Here is a 25,931-nt window from a genome sequence, read left to right on the forward strand (position 1 = left end):
CTAAGCGCATTTAAAAGATAAATAATTTTTGTACGGCCTGGGCGCTTGAGGTTCAAACATCCTCTCACCTCTTCTTCCCCCCTCCCTTCCTCTCCACGTTTCCTCTGCCCCAGGCTGGGCGAAGGAGAGGGTAGGAGCGCTGCAGTAACTTTTATTACCGAGATGTCTCGTTCCCTCGAGAGGCGGTGGGGTGCGGAGGGATGGCTGATGCGAGCGGGGGAGGAGGAGGAGGTTGTGCCGCCCTGCACGGCGGGTGGGAGGCTTGGCTGCGCTGCTGGGGCTCTGCCAGCCCTCGCCTCATCTGCTTTTCACTTCGTTTTGGCACCAGCAACACGTTTATGTTCCTACCCGTGGTTTAGAACGCTCAGATCGTGGTTTACTTTCTCCCCGTAGGAGTATGTTAGAAACGTGTCTCGCCTTCTTAAATCTCTTCAGTGTAGAGGAAGTCGTAGCTACTACAGGACAGGGGGAACAAAAGACCTGCAGACATTATAAGAGGGATGGGAAAGAAAAGAGGCTTTATCGCAATATTCCTAGCCAATAATCCTTTTTTTTCCTACAATTTAGTTTCCTCTTTCCTACCAGAATATCGTAATAGTTCCTTTCCAGCTCAGCATATTCTGTGATCCTGTGGTAATAGTTTGAAGTTTCAGTTAATTAAGATTTCAAACACGCAATGCTCCGTGCTGTTCGAGGACTCTTACTCTCTTTATACGAGGAGAGTTGCTCGATGATAATTGCTTTTAGCACCCTCTCTTAATTTTAGGTTGTTTTACTTTTTTTTTTTTCGCTGGGACTGTCTCGAGAGTACTTTCACTTAAAGAAGAAGCGGCACTCATTCACGTTCGTGAAGAGAACGGGGGGTGGGAGCCTCTCCTTTCGTTCTGCGTGAGTTCGGTGGTTTAGGGACCAGTCTCTCCCCAGGTTTTACACGGGGACGAGCCCGCGGCCGGGGCAGCCTCCCCTCTCCTCTTACCGGGTTTCCCGGCGCTTCCATGCGGTGCCAGCTTGCATGGACCAGTGTCTCCGCGCTCCCTCCCTCCCTCCGCCGGTGTGTACGTGATCCGCTGCGAGTCGCTGCAGATTCCGCCTCTTTGCGTCATCTGGGCTGGGAGAAGCATCCTCCCTCCCCCTGCCCGCAGGAATAACGGGGAGCCCCCGGGTTTACCTAGGATTATCCGAAACTCTAATCGGGATGAAAGGGATTTGTTGCCATCGAGGAGGAAAGTGTTGCAGTTCTGGAGAGAAAACCAAATCGATGCGTTTAAATGGCTTCTCTTACTCCTTGGTGGGGCTACACTTGTTCAAGTTTTATCCAGTTTGCCCTCAGTGACATAAATTCCACTGCTAAATGATTCTAGGAGGAACTGAGAATCAGAACACCTCTGTTTTAATAATGTGGTGGCCAAATCGCCATTTTAATTTAAAAGTGTGGCAGGGCACTGCCTGAAGCAGCAGTAGCGTGCTCAGCAAAAGGCTGAGCCCTGCAACTTGCTTCTGCGTGGCTGGAGATTATATAATGCAGCAGCAGATGCATCTCCTTTTATAAAGTACTGATCTTCACCGGCCACTGTGTGAATTAAGGCATTTGAAGGACTTGCAGAATCCATGGGTAACATCTAGACTTTACGGCTGGCAGATTGCCACAGAAGCATGGAGGGTTCCAAAGTAGCAGCCTGTGAAAGTTACTGTCTAAGGAGTGGGGTTGTCACAAAGACCAAAAAAAGTAATCGGGATGCCTTCCAAGCTGTTTCATTGGCAGCCTTGTTGTCCGAACTTTGAAGAGCAAGGAAATAACCTTCCCAGCGTTTTAGAACTTGATCAATTTCACGTGAATCACAAAACACAGTGTGTGACCATAACCCCTTACTATATTGGTAGCAGCAGAGAAGTGTAAAATAAGCAGCCTCAAGTCAGTTTGAAGGTCAGGAGTTAAACAAGGGACAGAATGAGTCATGCCCTGACAAGGTCATTTGCCCTTTGGAGGACAGAGTGTAAATGCGTGAGAGAAGTTCTGAAGTACATGAAGAAGGAAGTATACTGCTGTTACTACTATTTGAAAGTAATCTGTTCAAGCAAAGTGTAGGTGAGGCAAAGCTACTGACTCAGAAGTAGGCAAAAAAGTTCTAGTATTAGGAATAAAGTTCCAGTTTTGTTTTGTTTTATATTCGTCAGACGTTAAAAGTCTTCAAAATATCTGTAATCCAAACTAAACTCACAAACAACGGAGTAGAAAAAACACCTATTAAACACAAAATCATAATAGTTGCCAGTATTTAGATTGGACTGTAAGTCTGAGCATAGAATAAAATATGCGTGAAATTATTTTAAGGTGAAATCAATCTCTCTGCTGTTATTTGTATTTCTAATAATTAAAAAGTAGAGTTATGTAAATTACACAAGGCTTTCTATTTATAGGGCATGTTAAGTTTTCAGTTACTTCCCCGCCCTGGTGCTACTTCCTTGAAAGTTTCATTTTTCATTTTCGTTTTTCTACCTGTAGAATTTCAAAGACTATAGAATGTATATGTGTCATACTGGACTTTTTTTCTTTGTGGAGTTAAATAATTTATCAGTGATCTGTTTCACAGGAAAAAAAGATCTCTGTTTAGTACACTTATAGTTTGTATAAGTACTAAACTTGACAGTCCATCACTTCAGCTAACTAGCTGTTAAATTGTAACCTAAAAATGTACTTTACACTATAATCACAAGTACCTTGAGAGGCAGAAGAAGTTCTCAATATTATGACAATCAATTCTCAATATTTATGGGTTGGTTCAGTTTCTGGAGTATTTCTAAATTGTACTGGTTGCAGCTCGGGAAGGTGTTTTAATAAATGAGGTTTAATAAGTCACACTTCTCACTTTGTGGGATTCTCTGGCCATTCTGCTTCAGGTCATGAAGTGCACTGGCTGAATTTTCTGTGGTTCCAGTGGCTGCCACAGACGGTTTTGACCAGCGTAGGTGCCTGACGTTCACACAGCTCCAGAGAGCCTATTCCGGGACCGTGGTAGGAAGCGCCGTGGGGAAGCTGCTGACAGAAGGCGATTGTGCGCTCCTGGGGCAGGATGTGTTTGTGGTGGTGGAGCTGCTGCCCCGAGGTCATTGCCTTTGGATGGGACCATGTTGTTTTTCAGATAAACTCAAAGATTTGGTGTTGAGGAGGACAGCATAGGTAAGGGATGTAATGGTCTGGAGTATCATAGTCCATCCTGCTGAAGTAAAGAGCTGCGTGTCCCTATGCTCAGAGCATTCCAGGCTTCCCAAAAACCAAACCAAAGCCAAGCCAAAGTTCCAAGTCTTAGTTAATAGTGCAGAGATACGGCTCTTGTCTTGGTGGCATAAATCGGAAGAAGAAATCTTGGCACTGAACAAATGAAAAAGCTCAACTCCTTCAGCAAATACTGGGTTTAAAAACAGCTTAAAAAGAACTCTAAAGAAACCTTTTGGATTCCAGAGTTTTGGAATATCAGTGACCATGACTGTGGAAGCAAAGATTTACATATTTCTGCTCTTGAAGTGTTACAGGCTGAGGAACATCATAAGGCATATTTAATATAGTAGTGTAAATGTATTGATTTTGTTCAGGTGGCAGAATTTCTTTTTCCACTATAAGCTTCTCAACTAAAACAGTAAAGTATATACTATTTTTTAAAAAAGTCACAAACTAGAACAATCCACATTCTTCTTATGTCATCCAAATTAGGGTTTATTTGTTGACATTTGCATAATTTGAACATAGTCACAAGGAATTTTTGAATTCTAGCCCCCCAAAATGCACCTTTTCCAGCTAAGAATAATGCATACAAATAGACATGTATATGAAATATGTATATATGTGTCTGTAGATAAAATATTATAAGTACTATTTGTATGTAAAATTAAGGAATATTGTTATTAATGGATGACTGTAACTATTTCAATGCATTTAGTATTTTTGAGATGCTGCTTCTATAATTAGTGGATTGAATGAATGATTGAAACTAGTCTTCTAAGATTTTTATTTTAATTTTAAGAAGGAGGTATGTTTGCCATTTAGATGTTCTGCAATTGTATATATTTGTGCAGTAGAATGTTCTGATCTAATACAGCTGATGTTCAGGAAAATTGTGTAATATTTTCTTCAGGTATTTAGAATAACTACTGTGATTATAGGCGATAAAATCTGTAACGTAATTAAAAGTAAATGGAACAAATTCAAGTTGTGTTTTTATTGATTTGTTCAGTTCTTGTATTTGACTGCTTCTCTTTTGATGATTATAGGCTCTTACTGACATAACCATTTACATACTTGAACAAAATCTTCCTGTTTGGTAATGCTTAGACATTTTCCTTAGTGATTTTTGTTATATAGTCTTTTAAGTCTGAATCTTTATTCAGGGTAGCACTGAAACATATGTGCTAAGTCATTAAGCTTGTGTTAAAGCCAATGTTTATCTTTAAAATTGGTGATACTTAAGTATTTCTTGATGCTTGTCCAAGATGCATAGTTTCAATTTTGCTTTTGAATGGTTTATGTTACAGTTACTTATTTAAAGGCTTGTCTGGCTGGCTAAAGCAAGGCAAACTTGGCTTAAACACAAACTCATGTAGGACCTCCTCTGTTGTAGTGGTGCATGTGTACATGAACCAGGATGTGGGCACAAGAGAGGGATACTCTTTTGGAGCCAGAGAGAGCCTCTGAAATAATTTAAAGATTTCTGCAGTACTGTTTGTAACCCTGTTTTGAAAACAAAGTGTTCCTTTTAAGGACAATTGAATAAACAAGATCAAGGGCAATAAATTATCAACTTCTAAATTAATTTGTATGTTATATAAAGCCCTGAAAGTAGTTACATTTCACTTAATCTTTGCTGAGTCCAAAAGAGCAAAGTAAGTATTTCCATCTTTCCAAGGCTTTAATGCAAAAGCAAGTAGTAATTCAGAAACATTTTAAAGAATTCTTATATTATTAAAAAAAATAATGGTTTTACTTGTGGCTTTCTTTTGAAGCTGCTATTTTAATCCTGTATGTTTATCAAACTGCATTTATTATTCAGAACCAAATCCACAGTTAACCTGCTAAATCTCTTTTAAAGTAATAAATGTGAGTGATAACATTTCATGGTTATTACAGTAATTCACAAATATTTTTGTAAGACTCCACAAATAAATTTTATTAGACAGTCCTACAGAGGCTTAATGTAATTTTTTGGGTTTTTTTTTTGAATTACTGCAATTTAGACAGCCAAATTGTAGAAGTCTAAAGCTGCAATGTGTTAACTGTATTTTGTAGGTATCAAATTGTAATATCCTTTAGTCCTCAGCCCTTCTGAAATGTAAGCCAGGAGCTTGCCCATAGACAATGAAGTCCTTTTTATCTATAAGGAAATAAGATATCCAACATGAAATAACAATAAAATGTAGGTTATATAAACTTATAAAGCTGCAGTGGTAGTACTGGGAAGGTGCTGTCTGTAATCTGGGATTACAGATTTTTTTTTTTCCCTGGGTTTTTGCCTTTTCATAGAGCAGGAAAATTGTGAATTTTTCATGCAAGAAACATGGAAACTGAAAGATATTTACTAAGAAAGTATATGGCTGTATTAAGGGTTTATGTACAAACTTTCCACAAACAAACCAAATGACAGCAATCCCCCTCCAAAAAAAAAAAAAAAAAATCCATACCCAAATGCCAAAACAGAACTACCAAAAAACCTCTGTACCAAGCAGCAACAACAAAAAAGCCTCCCACACAACATGTGCTTTAATAGAAGCAAGCTGTGGGCTTTGGTGAAAGGAGTACCTTGTGCTGAGTGTTCCTGTTTGTGGAAAATGGCAGTGCTGTGATGAGCTGTCAGTCTGTTAAAATTAAAGGTCTTTGTCTCTCAGGGGTGTTAATTTTGTTATGAAAACTGTTTCACTGAGGAGATAACTTTGCTCTGTTTGATCTGAGATTTATCATGCTAAGTTTCTTTTTATTGCAAGCTGTCAGATGAGATTCTGTTTTTCTTTGGCATCATCCATTTCTTTGTCTAAAGCTGTGCTTTTAGCTGTCTTGGCATTTGAATGCTTTTTCCAGCTATGCCAGAAGGCCGACTCTGGCTGAAAGAATTCTTGCTACTATTTTCTAAAACAGAACTTAGGTGAAAACACTTACTTGTGATTCCTGTCTTAAGTGTAAGTAACATCTACACAAACAGCAAAATTGGCTTTTTGTTTTTGGCAAACTTAATTTTTTTGTTTCATGTTGAGCAACTTCAGGGACATTCTGGTGTGTTCATAAGTAATGAATCTTTGAGAAATATCAGCCTGATTCTTTAGACAGGTTGACTGTTACAACTCTATGTTTTGCAGTAAAGCTGTATGATTAGATCTTTGTGACTTGCTGTGTTGTTTAATGTTCTAGTTATCAGCTTTTTATATCTGCAAAGAGGTGAACACTTAACACCTCTGTTGAGCAGCAGAGCTTACCTGCTACTTGGCAGTTTTGGTATTAAATGCAGCAGATTTGGAGAATTGGTGCCTAGTACTTTGGGTTGTTACCTTTTGCATCTGTTTTTTACTGATATGCCAAGACTATCAGTGAAGCCTATTTCTCTCTTCATGCTTTGTGTGATCTCTTATATCTGTTTTAGTGGTATGTAAGCAATTAGTCAATTAGTTCTGGAAAGTTCCTGAATAATGGGTAAGATAATGCAGTATTTGAAGGGATGAATTACAAGAGAAATTCTTTTGGTCTGTTTAGAGGGACCAGTGGAACTTCCACTGTTCCTCAGCAGGGTGAGTGTTTGACCATGGGACTTTAATGAAAGATTTTCCAGGATTATAGTTTGTCAGGTGCCTTGTGAACAGGGAATTCCAGTCAGAGCTTGCATTTTTGGGAGCAAAGTGGTGTTCAGACGCTTTTCTGTCAAATGAGTCAATATCGTATTATTTATGTTAATTTACTGCTACTTTTGTCTTTTTAAATGAGCATCTGTCCAGGTCAACTTTGGCTCTACTCCCCTCTACTCCCTCTACTAACCTGTGTTATTTTGGAAATCCCAGAAAAACTTCAAATATAATTTCTCATTCGAAGAATGAGAAGAAGCTAAATTTTAGCTTGCTGAATGTTTTGCCTTTCAGACTGGAAACTAACCATTATTGCAAAATTAATTTACTTCATTGTTCAGTAGCTGTAACTTCTACAATGCTATTTTGCAGTCAGCAGCAATTTAATCTCTGATTAACACACACTGGCATTCACATAATTATTGTAACAAAGAATTCTGAACCCTTCATGCTTATGGGCTGCTTGCACTGTCATTAAGCAAATTTCTGTTTTAATGGATGCTGGTCATTGTCTTTCTTTAGGAATGAATTAATGTTCCCTTTATTTTCTAGACACAGTACCTTTGCTATACAGAAAGTGCTGGATGACTGTAACAATGTGACTTTGCTTTTTCTTCCCAGGTATGAATGCTGCTGTGCGCGCAGTAGTACGCATGGGAATCTATGTAAATGCCAAAGTCTATTTTATTTATGAGGTTAGTTTTTGTTTCATTCATTCTGTATTTTGTCTTCTGACTAAACTTGAGTTTTTGTAGAAATACCATGGAGAGTAAATAGTATAAATTAAAAATGTTGTAGGTGTCATTACTTTTCATTGTGTGTTTTATTTAGTACTTTTTATTTTTATGGAAATTTACATCTCACAAGGTATATTCTTAAACTATGTAATTTTAAAGTAATTTCTTAAATAGATGGAATTCTTTGTGTGCCACCAAAGACTTGAAAGCAGTTGCCACCCTGCAGTGAGCTACATATTTATGCACTTGTTGGATAGGTGGCCCCACTTTATAAATATTTGTTAATATTGTTTAAACTGCTGATTGTTAATCCATTGACTCAGTTTTCCTAGAGTATGATAAGGATGTATCCTTACCCTCACTTAACAGATTCCATAGCTTAGTTTTGATCAAGAGTACTGTGGCACTGGTGCCATCTTGCCTGGTTTATAAGTTGCAACTGAAGAAACTCAACCAACAAGCAAACAAAAAAAAGCCACATCAAAAACTTGACCCTCATTGGTCTGTCCTGACATCAGAATTTTGTTGTTGAAATTTGTAACTGTATGTGCAGAAAGATTGTAAATTTTTGTAGCAATTATGCAGTAAGAAAAAAAGATGGGACAAGTTTAATGTCAATGCCAAGGTGATGCTCCATGTATTTATCTTCCTGGAAAACTGCTGCAGTTAGACTTCTTTGTAAAGGACGTTTTCAGTTTTTATACAATTTTTGTAGATTAAACAATACAGTAAATACATAGATTCTTTTCCCACTGGAATTCCTGTACAGCTCATTAGTAGTTTAAAGTTATTACAAATCGTAATAATTTTATATGAGAGAAAGCTTGGTAGGTCCCCAGTAAAGTCTAACTTTAATATAAAAATATGGAGTACTAGAATTCATAGAAGTGCTTGGAAAATGCTTTTGTTTTAGTTTTGTGCATGGCAAATACAGAATATATCTTTTAAAAGTAGCTGTTTATCCATTTTTTCCCTGTCTGCTGATTCCTATAGCTCATTTACTAATGAGATGCAAAGTATATTGAAATGCAAATAAGCAGAAGACTGCTCCAAAATTCTTTCCTACTACTGTGCTAGAGCAAGTTGCTCTGAATACTTAGTGTGTGCTAATTACATGGCCAATCTCTGGAATTCCTTCAGTGTTCAGCTGTTTTTCAGGCTCACTGAAATGGGTCAGATACTTCTCTGGAAGTATGGATGGTGTTTTGGACAACTTTAAGGCCAGAACTTGGATTTTAATTGATTTGTAAATTAAACTTAAGTCAAGATTTGCCATATTTTTTCACCTTTTAGACATATTTGGTATCACAGAGAGATGCATTTCAAGAGAAATTTGAATATCTGTTTTTTCTGAACTGGACTTAACAAAATAGTGCTATATAAGTTAGGATGTTCCTGTATTTGGTAGAGTTGGCCAGTGTAAAGTCACAGATAATTCTGAATAAAAAGTGATTGTAAAAAAATTAGTCAATGCTGGGAATTTTCAGTTTCCCATATATATTGTCCTGATGTCTTCAATGTAACAGCAAGCTCTGTGAGGAAATGCACATTTCATTGCAAGTATGGGCTCTGAAAAAGATCTTTCTTCTAGGTTAGTCCATTCAGTTCTGTTTTGTAAAGTACCAAACATGAAGCTTTGTTCTTCTCTGGCTGATTATAATTGAAATATAAAGTCAGTTTTCCTTCACAATGCCTACAAGTACTTCAGAGAAACAGAGTTGCAAGCATTGAATGAAACATCAGTTTAATTTTACCCGTTTGAAATGGGAAACAGATGAAAGTGGCAAGTGTAAGAGAAGGTAAAAATCTTCTGATACTTGTAACTTATGTTCCCTATTCTAAGCCTTTGCATAATGTATAAAGAGGAGATGTATTTTTGGGTATAATTTGAGTTATTTAATGCTTTTAATAAGGTGTTCCTTCTGAGTTACAGTTTATTGAATGTGACTTGAGTGTGTTAAGCAAAGAGGATAGTGTATCTTAAGCCTATGTTTGGAGCATTTTAACACATAGGTCAGGATAAAATAATATATGTATCAAAGCTGCTCTGAAATAATGAAGGAAAAACCTGAAGTGATCATATCCAAAAGAAGAAAAAAAGTATTCTTATTTGGATCTGAAAATAGAGTTATAATCTCAGCCTTTTCAAGCTTACTTTGCTGTAGCCATCATATGCTTTATTTCTCCTCTGGCTATGTCTGTCATATGAACCTTTTCTGCACTGCAAAACCATCTGTTTTCTACAGTTGTGGCCAGCACTAGTTCCATATTCTAAGTAAAAAAGTAACTCTGTTTTTCTAACTCCATTTTTCTTCATCTTATGATGAGAGATTACTATGATAAATGAATTAAAATTGATAATGAATTAGATATAAGTAATTTTCTAGCCTTTTTAAAATTGGTTTTACAGAAGCCGAAAGAAACAGAAACAGTTACATACTGGAATTCATGGCCTATTTGGACTTCCAAGTCCCAAAAGGAAAAGAAGAGTAAACTCATGTGAAAATGAAAACTATAAGTTAATTTATATAAAAGCTATTATTTGTAATATATCTTTTTTCTAGTTTATATAAAACCTGTGAATTTATAGCTATAAAATTTAAAAACCCCTTGTCTATCTTAAGTCACTGAAGTTAGCACATTTCAACATTTTGCTATTAATTGCAAATCTATACAGTTGCTCTAGCTTCACAGTTTCATATTTTTTAATATTTTATTTTAGTCTGTAGTTACCCTTCTTGACTGTCATCTCATTATTCCTCAAATCTACTCCAATCTGAATTAAAATTTGAATACCCATGGATTAATTTCACTCCTGCTTTAAAAATCTAGGAGCTGGAATTATGTGTAGAGTATCAGGCTGTTCTAGGGGGCTAATTAAATTTTTTTTTTTTTTTCACTAACCAGAAGCTATTAAAGTCAGGTTGATTTATGTTTTGTCGTGTTTTTCCTTTTTAATTGAGAATGGCAAGATAAAGTGATGCCTCTCATTTATGGCAGTCAATTTTAGAAACTTAAATATTTACACAAATAATCTGCCCCTTTTTCAGGATTGAAGCACATAGTTCCCAGTGGATGTGTGCTCTTGCTACTAAGCTATGGAGCTTTTAGATTCTTCATCTTGATTAGGAGTCTTTTTCTCCAGAGGCCAGCATTGGGAGTGCAGTGGTAGGGCAGTCATGGATTTCTGTGAGGCAACTTCATGTCTTTTCTGTGCTGGTTTGTGCACTCAGTGGCAGTATTATTTTATGTTGTTGAGCAATGGCTGAGAATTCTCAGTAAGTAAATTCACAAAACTGTTAAAGCCCCACATGTCTCGCATGTAACACATCAGAAGATGGCATGTTCTTTTTCAAAAGCTTTTGTTTCAGAGTTCAGGCTGGAAGCTGTGTTTGCTTCTGCCACGCTCTCCTGGAGCTGCAGTGTGTGTGAATGTACCCTGTGAACATGGGACCCACAGAGATTTCTTCTTGTTCTTTGAATATTTAGATTTTGGGTACATGAATGATTAAACATAAAATGGTGCTGATCTTCACAAACTGTGCTTGCAGTATTTTTGGCTGTTCATTTTTTCTATTCTTGCCCCACAGTTTTAGTATATCAGTACCCAAGCTCCTATATTTTTAGGTTCTAAGTGAGAATTTAATTTCTTTTTCATGTAAATTGACAGATCCTCACCCTCATATTAAGGTCTGTAGTCACATCTGCCACTGATTTTTGGTAATCATACAGTTGGAACAGTGACAGTGGTAAACCTTCAAACATACATTGTCCAGTCCTCATCAGTGTTTACATAACTAAAGCAATAAATGAAAATTATCATCATTAATACTTCAGTTGTAATTAGTAATTAATGTTTTCCTCCAATAGCTTTTCTAGAAAGCTGTTTTAATTCTACAGCTTGTATCTTTTAATGGTGTGGAAAACAAAGGTTCTCTCTACCTTATTCAGTGGCAGCATACACATACTTGGCAGACAACTAAATTAGGGAAACTTCATGTAACAATTCAAACAGATCATGATTCCAAAGGTTCCCTGCCCTTACCTTGTAGTGGGAGGAATTGTTAATACATTCCCAGTTCTCACTTGTCTGCATAGATATGGACTCCTGACCAAAATGCATAAAGTCCTTCTATTTCAAGGAAACATGGTGCAGCCTAGCCATGAGGTGTTTCATGTCTTAAGCTACTATTTTCTCTCTTTGCTTTTTTTCTGTGTTTTAGATTTGTTAATCTGAAAATTGGGAATTTTATTCCATCAGTCTTATTTATGTATATATTTCTTATATGTAATACTTCTTTGGATGAACTTTTGTTTTTCCTCTCAAGTTAAAATGGAAGGTGAATGACTTGAGCACACATGAACTGTATATATTTTTGTCAGCTCTCAGTGCACTGTAGTTAGTGTTACAAACTGAATTAAGATGCAACATTACACTATTTATTGCCAGTGGATCTCTTGAGTTATTGTAGTTGTCAATAGAAATACTTAGAGGAAAAGCTTTTACTCCATTACTGAATGATATAAGGAACATCAAATTCTATGTTAAAAAAAAAAAAAAGCAAACAAAGCTGGTGATGAATGAACTTAGTAATTTATTAGCCATCATCAAGTTTAATTTTATCTATTGTAATGTTTCTTTCTGAGGATCTTTGCACTTTATCTGAGGGAGATTTTTTTAAGTTGATATGTAGAATAAGCAGATTAAGCATTATTCCCTTTCCACTTTTCTCTAATTTTGAGCAAATTGTGTAAATAATGGCTTAGCTCTTCAAGTCATTGTGTGTGTACATTAACATACAAATAGTATGTCCTGTATGTAGGAGCCTACAAGGGAACTGGGAAGATAGTTCACTAGGAACTGTAAGGATGGGACAAGGAGTAATGGGGTCAAACTGAAAGAGTGGAAATGTAGGTTAGCTGTATGGAGGGAATTCCTTACTGTGAGAGTGGTGAGACACTGGAGCAGGTTTCCCAGAGAAGATGTGGATGCCCCAACCCTGGCAGTGTTCCAGGCCAGGTTGGATGGGTCATTGAGCAGCCTGGTCTAGTGGGAGATGTCCCTGCTGATGGCTGCGGAACTGGAAGTTGATGATCTTTTAAGGTCCCATTCAAACCATGCCATTCTGTGTGTATGCATTAGATACATGTCAACGTTATCTGGAGAGTGTACAAGATATTGAAAAGATCTGTTGGATGGCAGAAATTAGAGACATAAGTAGTTTTCCATCTGGATGTTTTTTGATCATATTGTCTCTAAATTATTCAGTCAAGCCTTGGTGAGCAGAAACTTTCATGGTTTCTCCTTGCAATCTGTACTGGAATCCTAAAAAGCCTAATTGAGTAACTTGTACTTTTGCTGTGTCCAGGTTATCTTTACATTCTTACTTTCTCATGCTGGTGAGGACTCAAAGTTTGACATAAAAGATCATATATATTCTATGAATACTAAGCCACTTTAGGCTTAGTATGTTTCCAAGTTACTGCTTAGTGAGTAAATTCTGCATATGCTCTGAATTGTGTAAAAGTATTACCTTATCTTGACATTGTTTTTGAACTGATCCTTTAGGAAGAGGGTTTGTTTTGCTTTATCCCCCCCCCATAAAACAAGCAGTGATACCTTCTTGAATATTGTTTCATTTAAATTGAGTATTTTTTATTCAGTCTTTTTAATTAAAGTTGTATTAAAGTGCACAAACTGAGTATTACTGTAGTGGAAATTTGATGTGGTTTTTAAAATCAGACTTATGAAATACTTTCTCTTTTACAGGGTTACCAGGGAATGGTTGATGGAGGTGATAATATTGTAGAAGTTTCATGGGAAAGTGTTTCAAGTATCCTGCAAGTGGTAAGTGCTAAGGGGTAACTGTGGGACCCAGAACCTCTTTATTCAAATAGAAGAGACAAAATTCTAGATTCAGGCAACCCCTGGAGTTATGTATTTGGACTGTGTGTGATGACTGAGTGACCAGCACGTACCACTTCCAACAGAGCCTGATTTCTACAGTGAAAAATCTTGTTGTAGTCTTTTGAATTTGGAACCCAGAAATAATCTTGAAAACCTTTGTTCTAGATTTGCAGCATCACATGTCATTAGCCTCTTAAAGCCATATTGGCACGTCTGTATTTAATAAGTCATTATAGGGCCAAAAGATGAAATAGCTGTGTTTTGTAAGGCAAATAATTTCTTATGAAACCCTGTTGGCTTTCTGTGTAAGTGGATTTAGAATTATAGTAACGGATGTAATTACAGTGCAATTCTGCAGAGCTCAGATACTGCCGATGACTTAGTGCATTTTTATTACAACATTCTGCAGTGTGGCCTTTTGGATCTCCGCAGCTTTTGCTCAGCATGGTAATGTTGTTACCTCTTCCAGAGCAGGTGCTATGTTTGGCAAAGAGGCCTTACTGCTTGCCAAGCTTTCTGAAAACTTCCTCCCAGTGAAGCGTGGGTTTCTTTGGAGTTTTTTGTAAAGTTAATGAACATAAAACAGTTAGCAGAGACAATTTTTTTTTTTTTTTAACCATTCCGTGGAGTACTGTCAGGTATTTTGTCCCCTGTGTTTGGTTGTTTTTCTTTTTTTCCTCCATGTCTATCTTGCAGAATCTGTAAGTAGAATCATGGAATATATCAAGGATCATTGAGTTCTAAAACTAAACAATATGACTTAAAGCATCATCTCGATGCATCTTACAGTGACAGAAAAAATTGAGTTCTCTTGGCCAAGCCACGCAGGAGCAGGATGTAGGCTCCTGTATGTGTGTAGTGTAAAAGAAAAACATCTTTTTGAGCTTTATTGCTGGTAATTCAGCAGACCAACAATGAACCTCAGAATGTGCCTTACAGAATGGGTTTATTTGTTTTGATGAGAAAGGTTTTGCAGCCCATTGTATATTTGTTTATTCAGAACCAGTAGCACTTTGTTTCAAGTACAGTTTCTTTTCCTCTTGCAGCTGTTTTCTTCTAAGTATGAAAATACCTAGTTTTAGAGACTTTTTTAGTTCTGGTTGTTTTTTTTTTTTAGCATCCCTGTGTGTACACATCTACCTTTTTTTCTGGAGACAGCTGAATTCTGTTCCACTTTCTTTTTTCTTTCCACTAGCAGCTATGCAACACAGATGGAAAATTGGCCTGAGAGCTGAAACATCTATTGATAGGGTAAATTGTGTCAGTACAGGCACTGCAGATGTGAAGTTCAAATTTAGATGGACACGACAGATTTACTACAAGTCGAAGTGAAGGGAAGATTTATGTAAAAGTGATGTAATCATCTCCAGATTTGCCTGCAGGAAAAAAAAATCATTTTTTCAGTCTTAATTGATGATACTTTTTACTGTGACAATAAATAAAGTAAAAATTAAACTTCTTAAGTGACTGAACAACATAAACACAGAAGACATGTAAATGATGTGTGTCCAGCAAGGCATCCTGCAGTTTTCAGTGACAGGGCAGTTCAGTTATTTTTAAAAATGACCACCGCCGTTTCCAAAAGAAGCTTTTTAATTCATATTAATAAATGCAACAGATAGTCAATACAACATAAAATGTAGCATTAGTCTGATTTGTAAGGAATTGAAGGCAGTTATTTCCATTATTCTGTGGAATGACAATGCATGCTAATTTTGAATTTAAGGGATACATTTTTTCTCTTATTGTCTGTGTATCTTGTGATATTAAGGGGAAAAATACCACACAGAGGCCAATTAATGTAATAACTAGTTAATATATCACTTTTGCTCTTGCCATTAAATATAAATAACAGCCTATTTATTTTAATACTGCTAAAATGGATGTGATGTAATTTAACATTTTCCTTCCAGAGTAGCTCTTTATCAGTCATTTTTGAGTGGATTTTTTTGATTTTCCCTTGTGTGTGTATGTATCTGTTCTTGAACATAAATTCCCACAGGTTTGATAATTTGTTCATCATTACCTTACTTCACTGTAAAGTTAAAAGACGGAGGTTATGCTACAAAACTCATCATTAATCCATCTTAGAGATGTACAGTAAAATGCCAGATCATTAACTAGAAGTGCTGTTCTCCCCTCTGCTAGGGAGGCACGGTGATCGGCAGCGCGCGCTGCAAACCCTTCCGCACACGCGAGGGCCGCTTGCAGGCTGCCTTCAACCTGGTGCAGAGAGGCATCACCAACCTCTGCGTGATCGGCGGCGACGGCAGCTTGACCGGCGCCAACCTCTTCCGGGAGGAGTGGAGCGGGCTGCTGGAGGAGCTGGCACAGAAAGGTGAGTGTGCCTTCAGGCCCCCTAGACCTCCCCTCCAGTCTGCAGGGAAGTTAGGAACCCAAACTGTGTAGGTGTGCAGACTGTATCCAGAGGGTACATCTAAAGTTTAAAAATCAAATGTGTTCATTCTAGGAAATCGCGTGGTTCTTCATAAAATAATAGCTTTTGGTTTCTGTACGTCCACTCCTGTGTATCATAAAGGTCCAAAAAGGCCAAATGGGCAACAGTCTTTGTGGCTTTTGTCCTCTAATATGAATAATTTTCAGGATCTGAACCTCTTACCTTTTTCTTGAAAAGCCCTATGCCCTCATATCCAATCTGAGGTGGTAATTCCTTTTCTACAACAAGCTACACATTCGTATGTTATTAAATTATGGTGCTTTCCTTCCTGTATGTCATTATTTGTTTAAGATCACAACATTAAGTGGCTGTTGGTAGAAGTTCAGCCAACCCAGTAGTTGCCTTTGATAGCATCCAGGAGAATGTACAGGGAGAGTATACTAAAATAATGGTGTGTTGCTGCTATGTGTTACTCATAATACCTAAGAACTCTGATAGGTTCCATCCATTTCTGTCTTTGGAGCTTCCTGAACCAGATGCTGTTAGCAGTCCCTAATGAATTTTTCTCTTCCATAAATGTATGTTCAGTCTACTTGAAAGCATACAAAGTTTTGCTGAAAACATTGTGTAGCAAGGAGTTCTGCAACTTCACTGAATAATGAAGATTGTGAAGAATCTTCTTCTGTTTATTTTGATACTGCTGGCTTCTAGATCATTTGATGTCCATAGTTTCTGTGTTAGAATAAACCATGAATGGTCAATCCTGCTTCCTCTCTGCATGCCACTTGAGATTTTGCAGCTGTCTTATTTTCCCTTCATCATCTCTTTTTCTAGATGGAAGAATCCTAGTTTGCTTAGTTGTTCCTTATATGTAAGTTCTATATCTTTGATCATCTTTGTTGCCCTTCTCTGAACCTTTTCCAGTTCTACCCTGTTTTGAGGTGGGGAGGACCACAACTGCACCCAGTATTCAAGATGAGGGCAAACCATGGATCTACACAGTAGTATAATGATCTTTGTTTTGTTCTCTATTCTTTCCTTAATATTTTCTAATATTTTGATTTTTTTAATGCTATTGAGCATTGAAGCTGATTTATTAATGAAAACAGCATTATTATATTATGCTGGAAATAGTGTTATTTTGTTCGTGGTGTTAGGGTACATTTTTTTTCATGTGTCCTAGTTTACATTTATTGGCAATGAATTCCATCTGATACTTTACTGCTCACTGTGTCTTGCTAGTCTTCATTTCTTCTCAAACACTCCATATGTTTAGATCACAAATAATTCCGTTTGATCAGTAAACTTTGGCACTTTGCTGCTCATTCCCTTTTCCAGGTTATTGCTGAGCGTGTTGAACAGCGCAGATCCCTGTAGACCTCCATTGGTTACCTTCCAAAGATACAAGAATTTGTGTTTATCACTGCCCTCTGCCTTGTACTTTTTACTCTCTGTTTCACATTATTTACCCTATGAAAAGCCTTCTGTCTTATACAGTGGCTGCTTAGCTTTCTCAAAATCCTTTGGCAAAAGACTTTGTCAATGGCTTTTTAGAAATCTAAGTAGAATATGTCAACCAGATATTAAGTCACATTTGGAACTCTAGAAGAGGTTTGTAATGCATGGTATACATTCATAGAAAACATTTTTATTCTTCTTCACAGTGTTATATATATCTTCATGGACATTAGTTATATTTTTTATTATGGTTTCTGCCGTTTTTCTACATTCTGTAATGTAGACATTAAACACACTGCTACATAGTACTTGAGTCTCATATTAAAAATTTGACATTATATTTACTACCATCCCATCCACAGATACTAAGGTAGTTTTAATTGCTTAAGCAGCTAAGGTATTTCATCCTTGAGATCCTTTAGAACTCTTGGATGATTCAGCATTTTCATTGCTGTCTTGGGAGACACCGCTAAGATGTAGAATAGGAGCTTTTCGTTCTGTTTGCTTATTAATCATGAAATCAGAGCCTTTCAGTGTTGCAAACGTGAAATCTTCAAAAGTTGGATGCTGGTTTCTAACTGTTTACATATGCCCATAATGCCATTCTAACTGCTTACCATATGCCCAGTTTGCATCCTTTTGCTTCTTTATTGCATGCTATACACTGAGACTACATTTTGAATTACACTGTTTTAATTTGAAACCATCAATTTTAAGGTTGGTTACAAAACTTAATAATTATCTGACACTTTGAGATGGACTGAAAAGCTCTTATTTCCTTCCTTACTGTAAGGAGTTCCGTGCAGGATTCTTTTGTTTGGATGTTTGATTGGCTTTTGTTTGTAGTCTTGACTAACCTGTTACCTAAAATATCTAAACATAATTTAATGTTTGGATATGTTTAGTTTTTAAAAGTAAAGCACCCAATCAATGCGTCTAATTTTTTTCAATAGTCTTATACTTCTTTCTCTGAATACTTCTTTCCAGGAAAGATTGATGCAGAGGCTGTTAAGAAATATGCTTATCTTAACATTGTGGGAATGGTTGGATCCATAGACAATGACTTCTGTGGCACTGATATGACCATAGGTACTGACTCAGCTCTGCACAGAATAATTGAAGTTGTAGATGCCATCATGACCACTGCTCAGAGGTAAATTTGGCATATTATAGAGACTGATAACAAATACACACATGTTTAAGTTCATTTTGAATAGAGTTTAGTTAGGTGGGGTAATAAAATTTCTTTTTGACTGCATATTTCAAATGTCTTGGTTTCTTTTTTTCTTAGTAGCTGCTTTTTCATCATTCCTGTCATGGCAGCACTTCAAGTATTCAATCATAGAGACTGCATCAGCCTTAGGGGCAGACTTGGTTTAATGTTTTTAGTCTTTTTCAGACATAGTCTGTTAGAGAAGATCCAGACACACCGTAAATAGTACAAAAATAGCATCTGTCTTATATAAGCTTCATTTCAATAAGAATTATGCAATTAAATTATTTTTTTAAAATACAGCTATACCATTACAGTTCTTAACTGTAGGTCTGCATCATTTACATTTCCAGTAAAGGTTCATATCTTCTCTCATAGCTGCCCATACATGTTTTACAAGAAAGTAGTGAAAATGAATTATGCATTGGAAGATACTTAATTTAAAATAGATTATTTAATATGACAATGATTTTGTTCTCCTAATGTTTTTCTGTTTTGCTAAGGAATTCTGAGTTCAGTAACCATAGTAAACACAAGCTGTTTCATGATGCTAGGTTCAGTTAATTTGTTTTCTTATTTTTACAGCCACCAGAGGACATTTGTTCTGGAGGTTATGGGGCGACACTGTGGGTATGTATTGTCCTTCAGCATTTTGTGTTTTGTACAGGCACAATTATGAAAGAAAACTGTAAAAGTCAAATAATTTTTTCTATTTTTTAGGTATCTAGCTCTGGTTAGTGCCTTAGCCTGTGGTGCAGATTGGGTGTTTATTCCTGAATACCCACCAGAAGAAGGCTGGGAAGATTCAATGTGTACTAAGCTTTCAGAGGTAATTTGTTAATGTATTTGAGATTCCCTGACGTCTTTGTGGATGTTTATTTGAAAGCAGTGATTAAAAAGTGTGATCAGGATTTTAAGCAAGTCTTTGGTTTTGGTGTCATGTAAAGTTTTCTGTGGTCTTGAACATTTTTTTCTTGCACTCTGTGATTGTTTTGAGGAATCATATGACCTGCCCTGGGAATCGCATAAAATTATATCTATATAAGCAATATGTCTCCATTTCCTCAGCAGTTTGATGTTAGACATTTTACTTCATCGGTGAAAAGATGTGTATAAAAATAAAAGGTGTGAGAGCACATCATGTATGAGTGATCAAATACAAGAAATGTTTCCTCAAATCCTAGCAGCTTGATGTAGAGCAATTGATTATAAAATTATTGAAAATTACTCTTGGGTTTTTTTTTTTAACTACATGAACGTGCTTTTATTTTTATTACAGAACCGAGCACGAAAGAAAAGGCTGAATATTATTATTGTAGCTGAAGGAGCTATTGATTGTCACAACAAACCTATAACATCAGAGAAGGTTAAGGATGTAAGTGTCAACATTCCTATGATACAAGATTTCTGTTCATAAGATGGGGCTTATTGTTAACAATAACATTTTTGTAGAGTACATCTGTTCCTATAAGGTAGCTTATCACACCATTGTATTTTATACTTGTGCTTTGTTATCTAAAATTCCATAGTCAAATTAAAGGGCAATGTTTTCAGTGGCATTTAATTGGAACTGTTTCTCGTTATAGTACAACACAGCAGTTCAAAAGCATCTGCTTCATGAATGCCTTCATTGATAGTTTGAAATCAGCTAAAACCTGTATTTATAATCCTATTTCACTTTGTATGTCTTGTAAAATTTTCAATTGTGGTCTGTCTCACAGTGAGCTAATACTGTGTGCTTTGGACAAAGTTGTGTCCAAATGGTTGCTGTGCTAAAGATTTCATTTGTGTCTAAGATTAAGAAAACTTTTAAGCTGAATTTTTCTGCCTTTTTTTTTTTAAGGCGGCATTAAGAAATAAATTAGGAAATAGTCATTTGTGTAAAAGAGCTATGATAATTTGGCTTTACCTGGAGTTTATCTGTCCTCTGACTATGAAGTTCTGTTTTCCATAGCTGTCAGTTTTAGAGAAACCTTTGACTTTATTCAGAATTGCGGTTTTATGAAGTAACATTTAGCACTAAGTGGTGTTAAGTGTACATCATGCTAGCATATATATAAAATAATGATAATGATAAACCCACATTTTGAAATTCTATGAAATTCTATGCAGCTTGTGGTTCAGCGGCTTGGTTTTGACACCCGAGTAACCATCCTGGGTCATGTGCAAAGAGGTGGAACCCCTTCAGCTTTTGATAGAATTCTTGTGAGTATTCCCAAAATAACTGCCCAGGCACCACATAGGACAACTGCATTTTATAATTATTTGGGGGTGGGATGGTTCTCTACCTGATCAGCTTGACAAATCAAAGTGTTACCTCACACTAACTGTCTGAATAGCTCAAATTCAGAGTAGTGAAGCACTTTGTGTGAAGTAATCTATGTTTAGCATCAAAATGTGAAGCTTAATTGTCCATACATGTGGGTATAAACAGCTCACAACTTTTTCACCTTACCAAGGAGTGATTTGTGTCAGCTTGAGTTACAGAGAAATCAGGACCATTTCTGTGATTGGAAGCCTTGTGCATTTCAGTGCTTGCTTGAACACTCAAACATTCTGTACCTGCAGGCGAGTCGTATGGGTGTGGAAGCTGTGCTTGCCCTTTTAGAAGCTACTCCAGCTACCCCTGCCTGTGTTGTGTCCCTGTCTGGAAACCAGGCTGTCCGTCTGCCTCTGATGGAGTGTGTGCAGATGGTGAGACTCTGGCAAAAAGCCAATTTATGTTATTTATGTACTACAACAGGCTACTGTGTACAATAATTGCCTTTTCTCATTAGGACATTGATGGAATGTGTACAGCACTTTTCCATATTTGGGAATGAATAATAAAGTTCATGTATGTTCTCTATGTGTTACTGTTCATTTGCAAACTATCAAGGAAAAAGAAATACATATCTTCTTAATTTGTTCTGAAATTTTATCTCAGATTTTCAGTAAGTCATACACAAGTCAGGTTTCTTCATTAAAACTGCAGTTTAAACTGAAAGAAGAAAATACATAATGATATGTTGATTTCTTTGTCCCATTAAGACTTTAGGTATTTGTTTCTACTTTTGTCTTCTCCTCCACACTAATTTATGCTATGAGAGGAGGTAGCTCATAAATTGAGGAATTGTCAGTGGCTTTTTTTCCACTGTGGAAATATATTAACACATGGAATATATGAAATAATTAAACTCCTGTGTTTTTTAAGCATACTGAGTAATCAACTTGTTTTTTCAAGACTCAAGAAGTCCAGAAAGCCATGGATGAGGGAAGATTTCTTGAGGCTGTGAAGCTCCGTGGAAGGTATGTCCAATAGCTTGTATCAGTTTATTTGCTATAAAAAAGCATAGTTGCTTTGCAAAAGCAAACTCTAATTTGCAAAACAAAGCGAACTCTGATTCTCTGCTGTGCCAGACTGGGAGCTGTTCCTAGGGTAACTGGTTACAAAGCAAAAAGCTTCTGTGCTGAATGATCTGACTTGTAGCTACGATAAATTTGTTTATTCATGGATTTGAGGCCAGTCCTGTGAGCTTGTTTGTAAGTAGTTGGTAGTTTTAGCAGTAATGTTGGAAGAGGTATTCTTCAGTCCTGTCAGGAGAGGGATTTGTGTTTCAAGTCATCTGATAATAAAATGCTTTCTCCCAAGTCTAGAAAACAAAACTTATTTATTAGCTGCACAGTTGTTTCATGTTTTATGACTCTTATCGTAAAGAATTGAATATTTTTCATTGTTTTCCCATTTCTAGTTTTTGCCATGTTTTGCACTTGCAATAACAATGGTGTTAATATTTCATACCAGCTTTTTAATGTTTCTGAAAAATGCAAATGTTCCTTTAAAATAACTATGAGTTCAAAATTTTACTACTTCATTTCCTTACCTTATTTGCTCATTTGTTTAGGAGCTTTGAAAACAACCTTAACACGTACAAATTACTGTCGCACAAAAAGCCAGATGCTGAACTTCCAAAGGTAAGGAAGGGGGTTTGTTGAATGTGCAATGTATGTCTGCTTTTGGGATCTATTAATAACTCCCTTCAAACCTCTATTATAGTATAGGTTAAAATTAAATATTATAAAGATGCTTGAAACACACTAGTTTATTCTAATAAGTAACAATTTTTAAAGAGAAATATCTTTGTAACTAGAAAATTGCCATAGATAGTTTCCTTCTGTCTTGGATGTACAGCTGATCCCAATTGTTATAATGTTTGGTTCTAATAGTTACTGTTTTGCCCTCTGTTTCTTACCATGGAGAGAAGAGGTGTGATAATCAAGACTATTAAGATTAATAGTCTTGATTATCAAGATTAAGTCTCTGAAAATCTTTCTATAATGGAGGGTTCTATATTAAAAGAATTCTAAGTCTTCCTTTTGAAGGGTTAAACCACTCAAGAGCAAAAGAAAATCCAGGAATTCATGGGAAGCAATACTGAGGGCAGATCCATCACCTTTTTGTGAAATAACAAGTCACTCTGCATAAAACAATAACAGACATTTAGTTTCTCTGTAGTTCCTAAGATTTGTATAAGAGGAAATTTGGATTTATTTAGGAAGCAGATGCTAAATTTTGTGTGCAAACAAATCTTTGAAGGATTTTTTTTTTGTTTTATTGGAAGTTTACTGAATAGTTCTGTTTGATCATAGTTGGTGACTGTCATCTCACTTGGTAATTCCTCTTTTAATTGCGGTTTGTGACCATTTGTTACTTTATTTGCATAATGATGTTGCTTTTACTCTTTCTAGAACTCTTTTTCCCAAATAAATATTTGAGTAATGATTACTTGTGGTAGCTTCTCAGCATTATTAAGGAGCAAAATTACAGTGTAATACAGTAAGGACCTGAGACTGACCTTCCAAGAGATTAAGGAATTCAGAATATTTTTAGGTGGATATTTAACATTTTCTTAGGCAGATTAGCTGTTTGGGTGGTGGATTTTTTTTTTTTTTTTTTTAATGCAGCAATGCAAATCCAGGACTGTTAGCACTGGGCTTTTGCTTTTTTTTTTTAATACTTTTGTCATACCTTCTGTGATAAATGGCATTAGAAGGAAATGTAGGCCACGTGCAATTACTAACTACTTGGATTTGACCATACTAACAAAATCTGTGTGCCTTCAGTGAAAGAGGTTGAATAGGAATTAAAAAGTAGATGAAATGTGCATGTCACAGGAATTGAGGAAAGAGCTAAGCTGATCAGATCAGAAGAGCCAGCTGAATGCTCTGCTTCAGCAGTGCTTCTGCACACATTATATTTTGCTGTTTGTAATTACATTGTATTTTTCTACAATCCTTCAACTGTACCAGAACCAAAAAAAAGAACCCCCAAAAAAACCCCTACATATGCTCTGGTTTGTGTCTCTTTTATTGTGGTTTTTTGAAGGAGTTGTTGTTAGGTTGGATTTTTTTGTTGTTGTTGTTTTTGTTTTTGTTTACTTGTTCTGGTTTTTAATCAGATGAGATTCCATGATAGTTACTTAACTTGTAAGTTTTGTTTTTTCATTTGTTCTCATCTTCCAGAATATAGCTAAATAACTTCTACCCCTTCTGCAGGACCCAAGTTACTACAATTGTAATTCAGAAATGTTTTAAAAACTTCCATAATCTGAAAATGTGTGGGAAAGATGCTGAGTGTTCCTGTTCACTAATGTATTGTCAGCTGCTTGAGAAACTTGGCCATTACCTTAATTTTAAAACTTGTCTGTTCCTCTCTGCCTTGTACTGATGATACACACATAAATGCTGTGGTGCTAGAGTCAGTTCCTATTTTTTTTTTTTCTTTTGCTATTGTTGGTGTGTTCGAGAAAAAAAAAAAAATCCTGCTTTAGTAACATGAAACTGGTAATGTGGCCAGGTTGGGTGGAGCTCTGAGCAGGCTGGTCTAGTGAAAGGTGTCCCTGGCCATGTCAGGCGGTTGGAATGAGATAATCTTTATGGTCCTTCCAACCCAAACTATTCTGGGATGCTATTTTATGTTTCTTGAACCTGGGCTAGAATATAAAAACCTGAATAATTTAACTTGTTAACCAAATGGAATTATGATAAAGTCTTACTTAAGAACAAATGTTCTTTTTTTTTTTTTTGTCTCTTCGATATTCTGCAAGTGGGGAAATGTGTCTGCACCTTGCAGATAACTTTAAATTTTCAACATTTAGGAGCTTTGAAATTTTCTTTCACGCATTCCAGTATTTAGCAACGGCATATGATGTACAAATTAACCATGGTGTAGAAGTCAAAGTCCTTACTAAATATTATTTTTATCTTGCAGAGTAATTTTAATGTGGCAGTTTTAAATGTTGGTGCCCCTGCAGCTGGAATGAATGCCGCCGTGAGGGCTGCAGTGAGAGTTGGCATCACTGAAGGTCACAAAATATTTGCTGTCATTGATGGTTTTGAAGGGTTCGCTAGAGGGAAGGTCAGTGTCACCTGTGTGCATTACCAAGTGCTGGGTACCCCATCCCACACCACCACCTTTGTTCATGTTCTTGGAAGGCATGTTCTGTCATTACTGCTGAGGGAACTGGTTCTCTAAGTGCTTTTATTTCATAAAAATCTATAAAACCTGGACTGCAACTGTATTTCTCAACTCTTCAAGTCTGTAGAGTAATTTATGCTGTGTGTTACTAATCACATGCTGCAGGGCTACAAAATCAGTTCAGATTAATCCTGCATTTGAGTTTTGGTCAAAGAATATATAGCATATTGTAGTTTTTTCACAGAGTAGCAGAATAAACTCTGATTCTGAGCAATGTGTTATTGCATATGTATTCCTTTGCTGTAAGGAACTTTGTAATGGTGCTTATTGAGGGAGGAAGCTTTTTTCCCCTTAGGTAAGTTAGATTCTTCTATTCTCCTGTTTTTAAATGTTATGCATTGGTTGGTGTACTGAAGAGAAACTGAATACAAGATTATTGATTTCTGTGCCTGGCTGGAGCTAAGATCCCAAAACTTCCATCAAAGACCTAGCTTTAGATTTTTTTGCTTCAGATTCAGTAGGAGAGGATGGGAGAATAGGATTGAGATATGAAACACAGAGACAGGGTTCATCTTGGTCAAGAAGAAGAAAGAACAAATGTAATGGAAAGGGATTGTAGTAATTCAAGAGAAATGAAGTTAAACTCCTGATGCTGTTTTCTTTCATGACCTCATTTAGTTTTAGTTATGTCATTGCCCAACAACTTGTTCCAACAGCTTTTCATGAAGTAGTACTTGGTGTTTGCTGCAGCTCAAGAGAAGTAATTGGATCATCACTTAACCAAATCTCCTTCTCTACTTTTATTCAAAGATAAAGGAAATTTCCTGGGGAGATGTTGGAGGCTGGACTGGTCAAGGAGGATCAATTCTTGGTACAAAACGGTAACATCAGTATTTTTGTCAATTGATACGATGAACTGTAGTGCTTTATATAACCACTGTGTG

At 36.4% G+C, this 25,931-nt stretch overlaps 1 protein-coding gene across 4 annotated transcripts in view; it reads left to right on the forward strand.

Annotated features, from left to right (window-relative positions):
- Positions 1 to 25,931, forward strand: part of PFKP (phosphofructokinase, platelet) — a 41,068-nt gene that overhangs the window by 719 nt on the left and 14,418 nt on the right. For all 4 annotated transcript variants that reach the window (XM_041714352.2, XM_002193530.6, XM_030264312.4 and 1 more), the window contains exons 2-14: positions 7,438 to 7,511; positions 13,324 to 13,401; positions 15,610 to 15,799; positions 18,305 to 18,470; positions 19,116 to 19,160; positions 19,251 to 19,359; positions 19,810 to 19,905; positions 20,643 to 20,735; positions 21,099 to 21,224; positions 21,754 to 21,818; positions 22,415 to 22,484; positions 24,781 to 24,927; positions 25,798 to 25,868. In XM_041714352.2, coding sequence (XP_041570286.2) covers positions 7,438 to 7,511; positions 13,324 to 13,401; positions 15,610 to 15,799; positions 18,305 to 18,470; positions 19,116 to 19,160; positions 19,251 to 19,359; positions 19,810 to 19,905; positions 20,643 to 20,735; positions 21,099 to 21,224; positions 21,754 to 21,818; positions 22,415 to 22,484; positions 24,781 to 24,927; positions 25,798 to 25,868 — 1,330 coding nt within the window. The remainder of the gene's footprint in view (positions 1 to 7,437; positions 7,512 to 13,323; positions 13,402 to 15,609; positions 15,800 to 18,304; positions 18,471 to 19,115; positions 19,161 to 19,250; positions 19,360 to 19,809; positions 19,906 to 20,642; positions 20,736 to 21,098; positions 21,225 to 21,753; positions 21,819 to 22,414; positions 22,485 to 24,780; positions 24,928 to 25,797; positions 25,869 to 25,931) is intronic.

Source organism: Taeniopygia guttata, chromosome 2 (assembly GCF_048771995.1).
Source record: "Taeniopygia guttata chromosome 2, bTaeGut7.mat, whole genome shotgun sequence".
NCBI lineage: Eukaryota > Metazoa > Chordata > Aves > Passeriformes > Estrildidae > Taeniopygia > Taeniopygia guttata.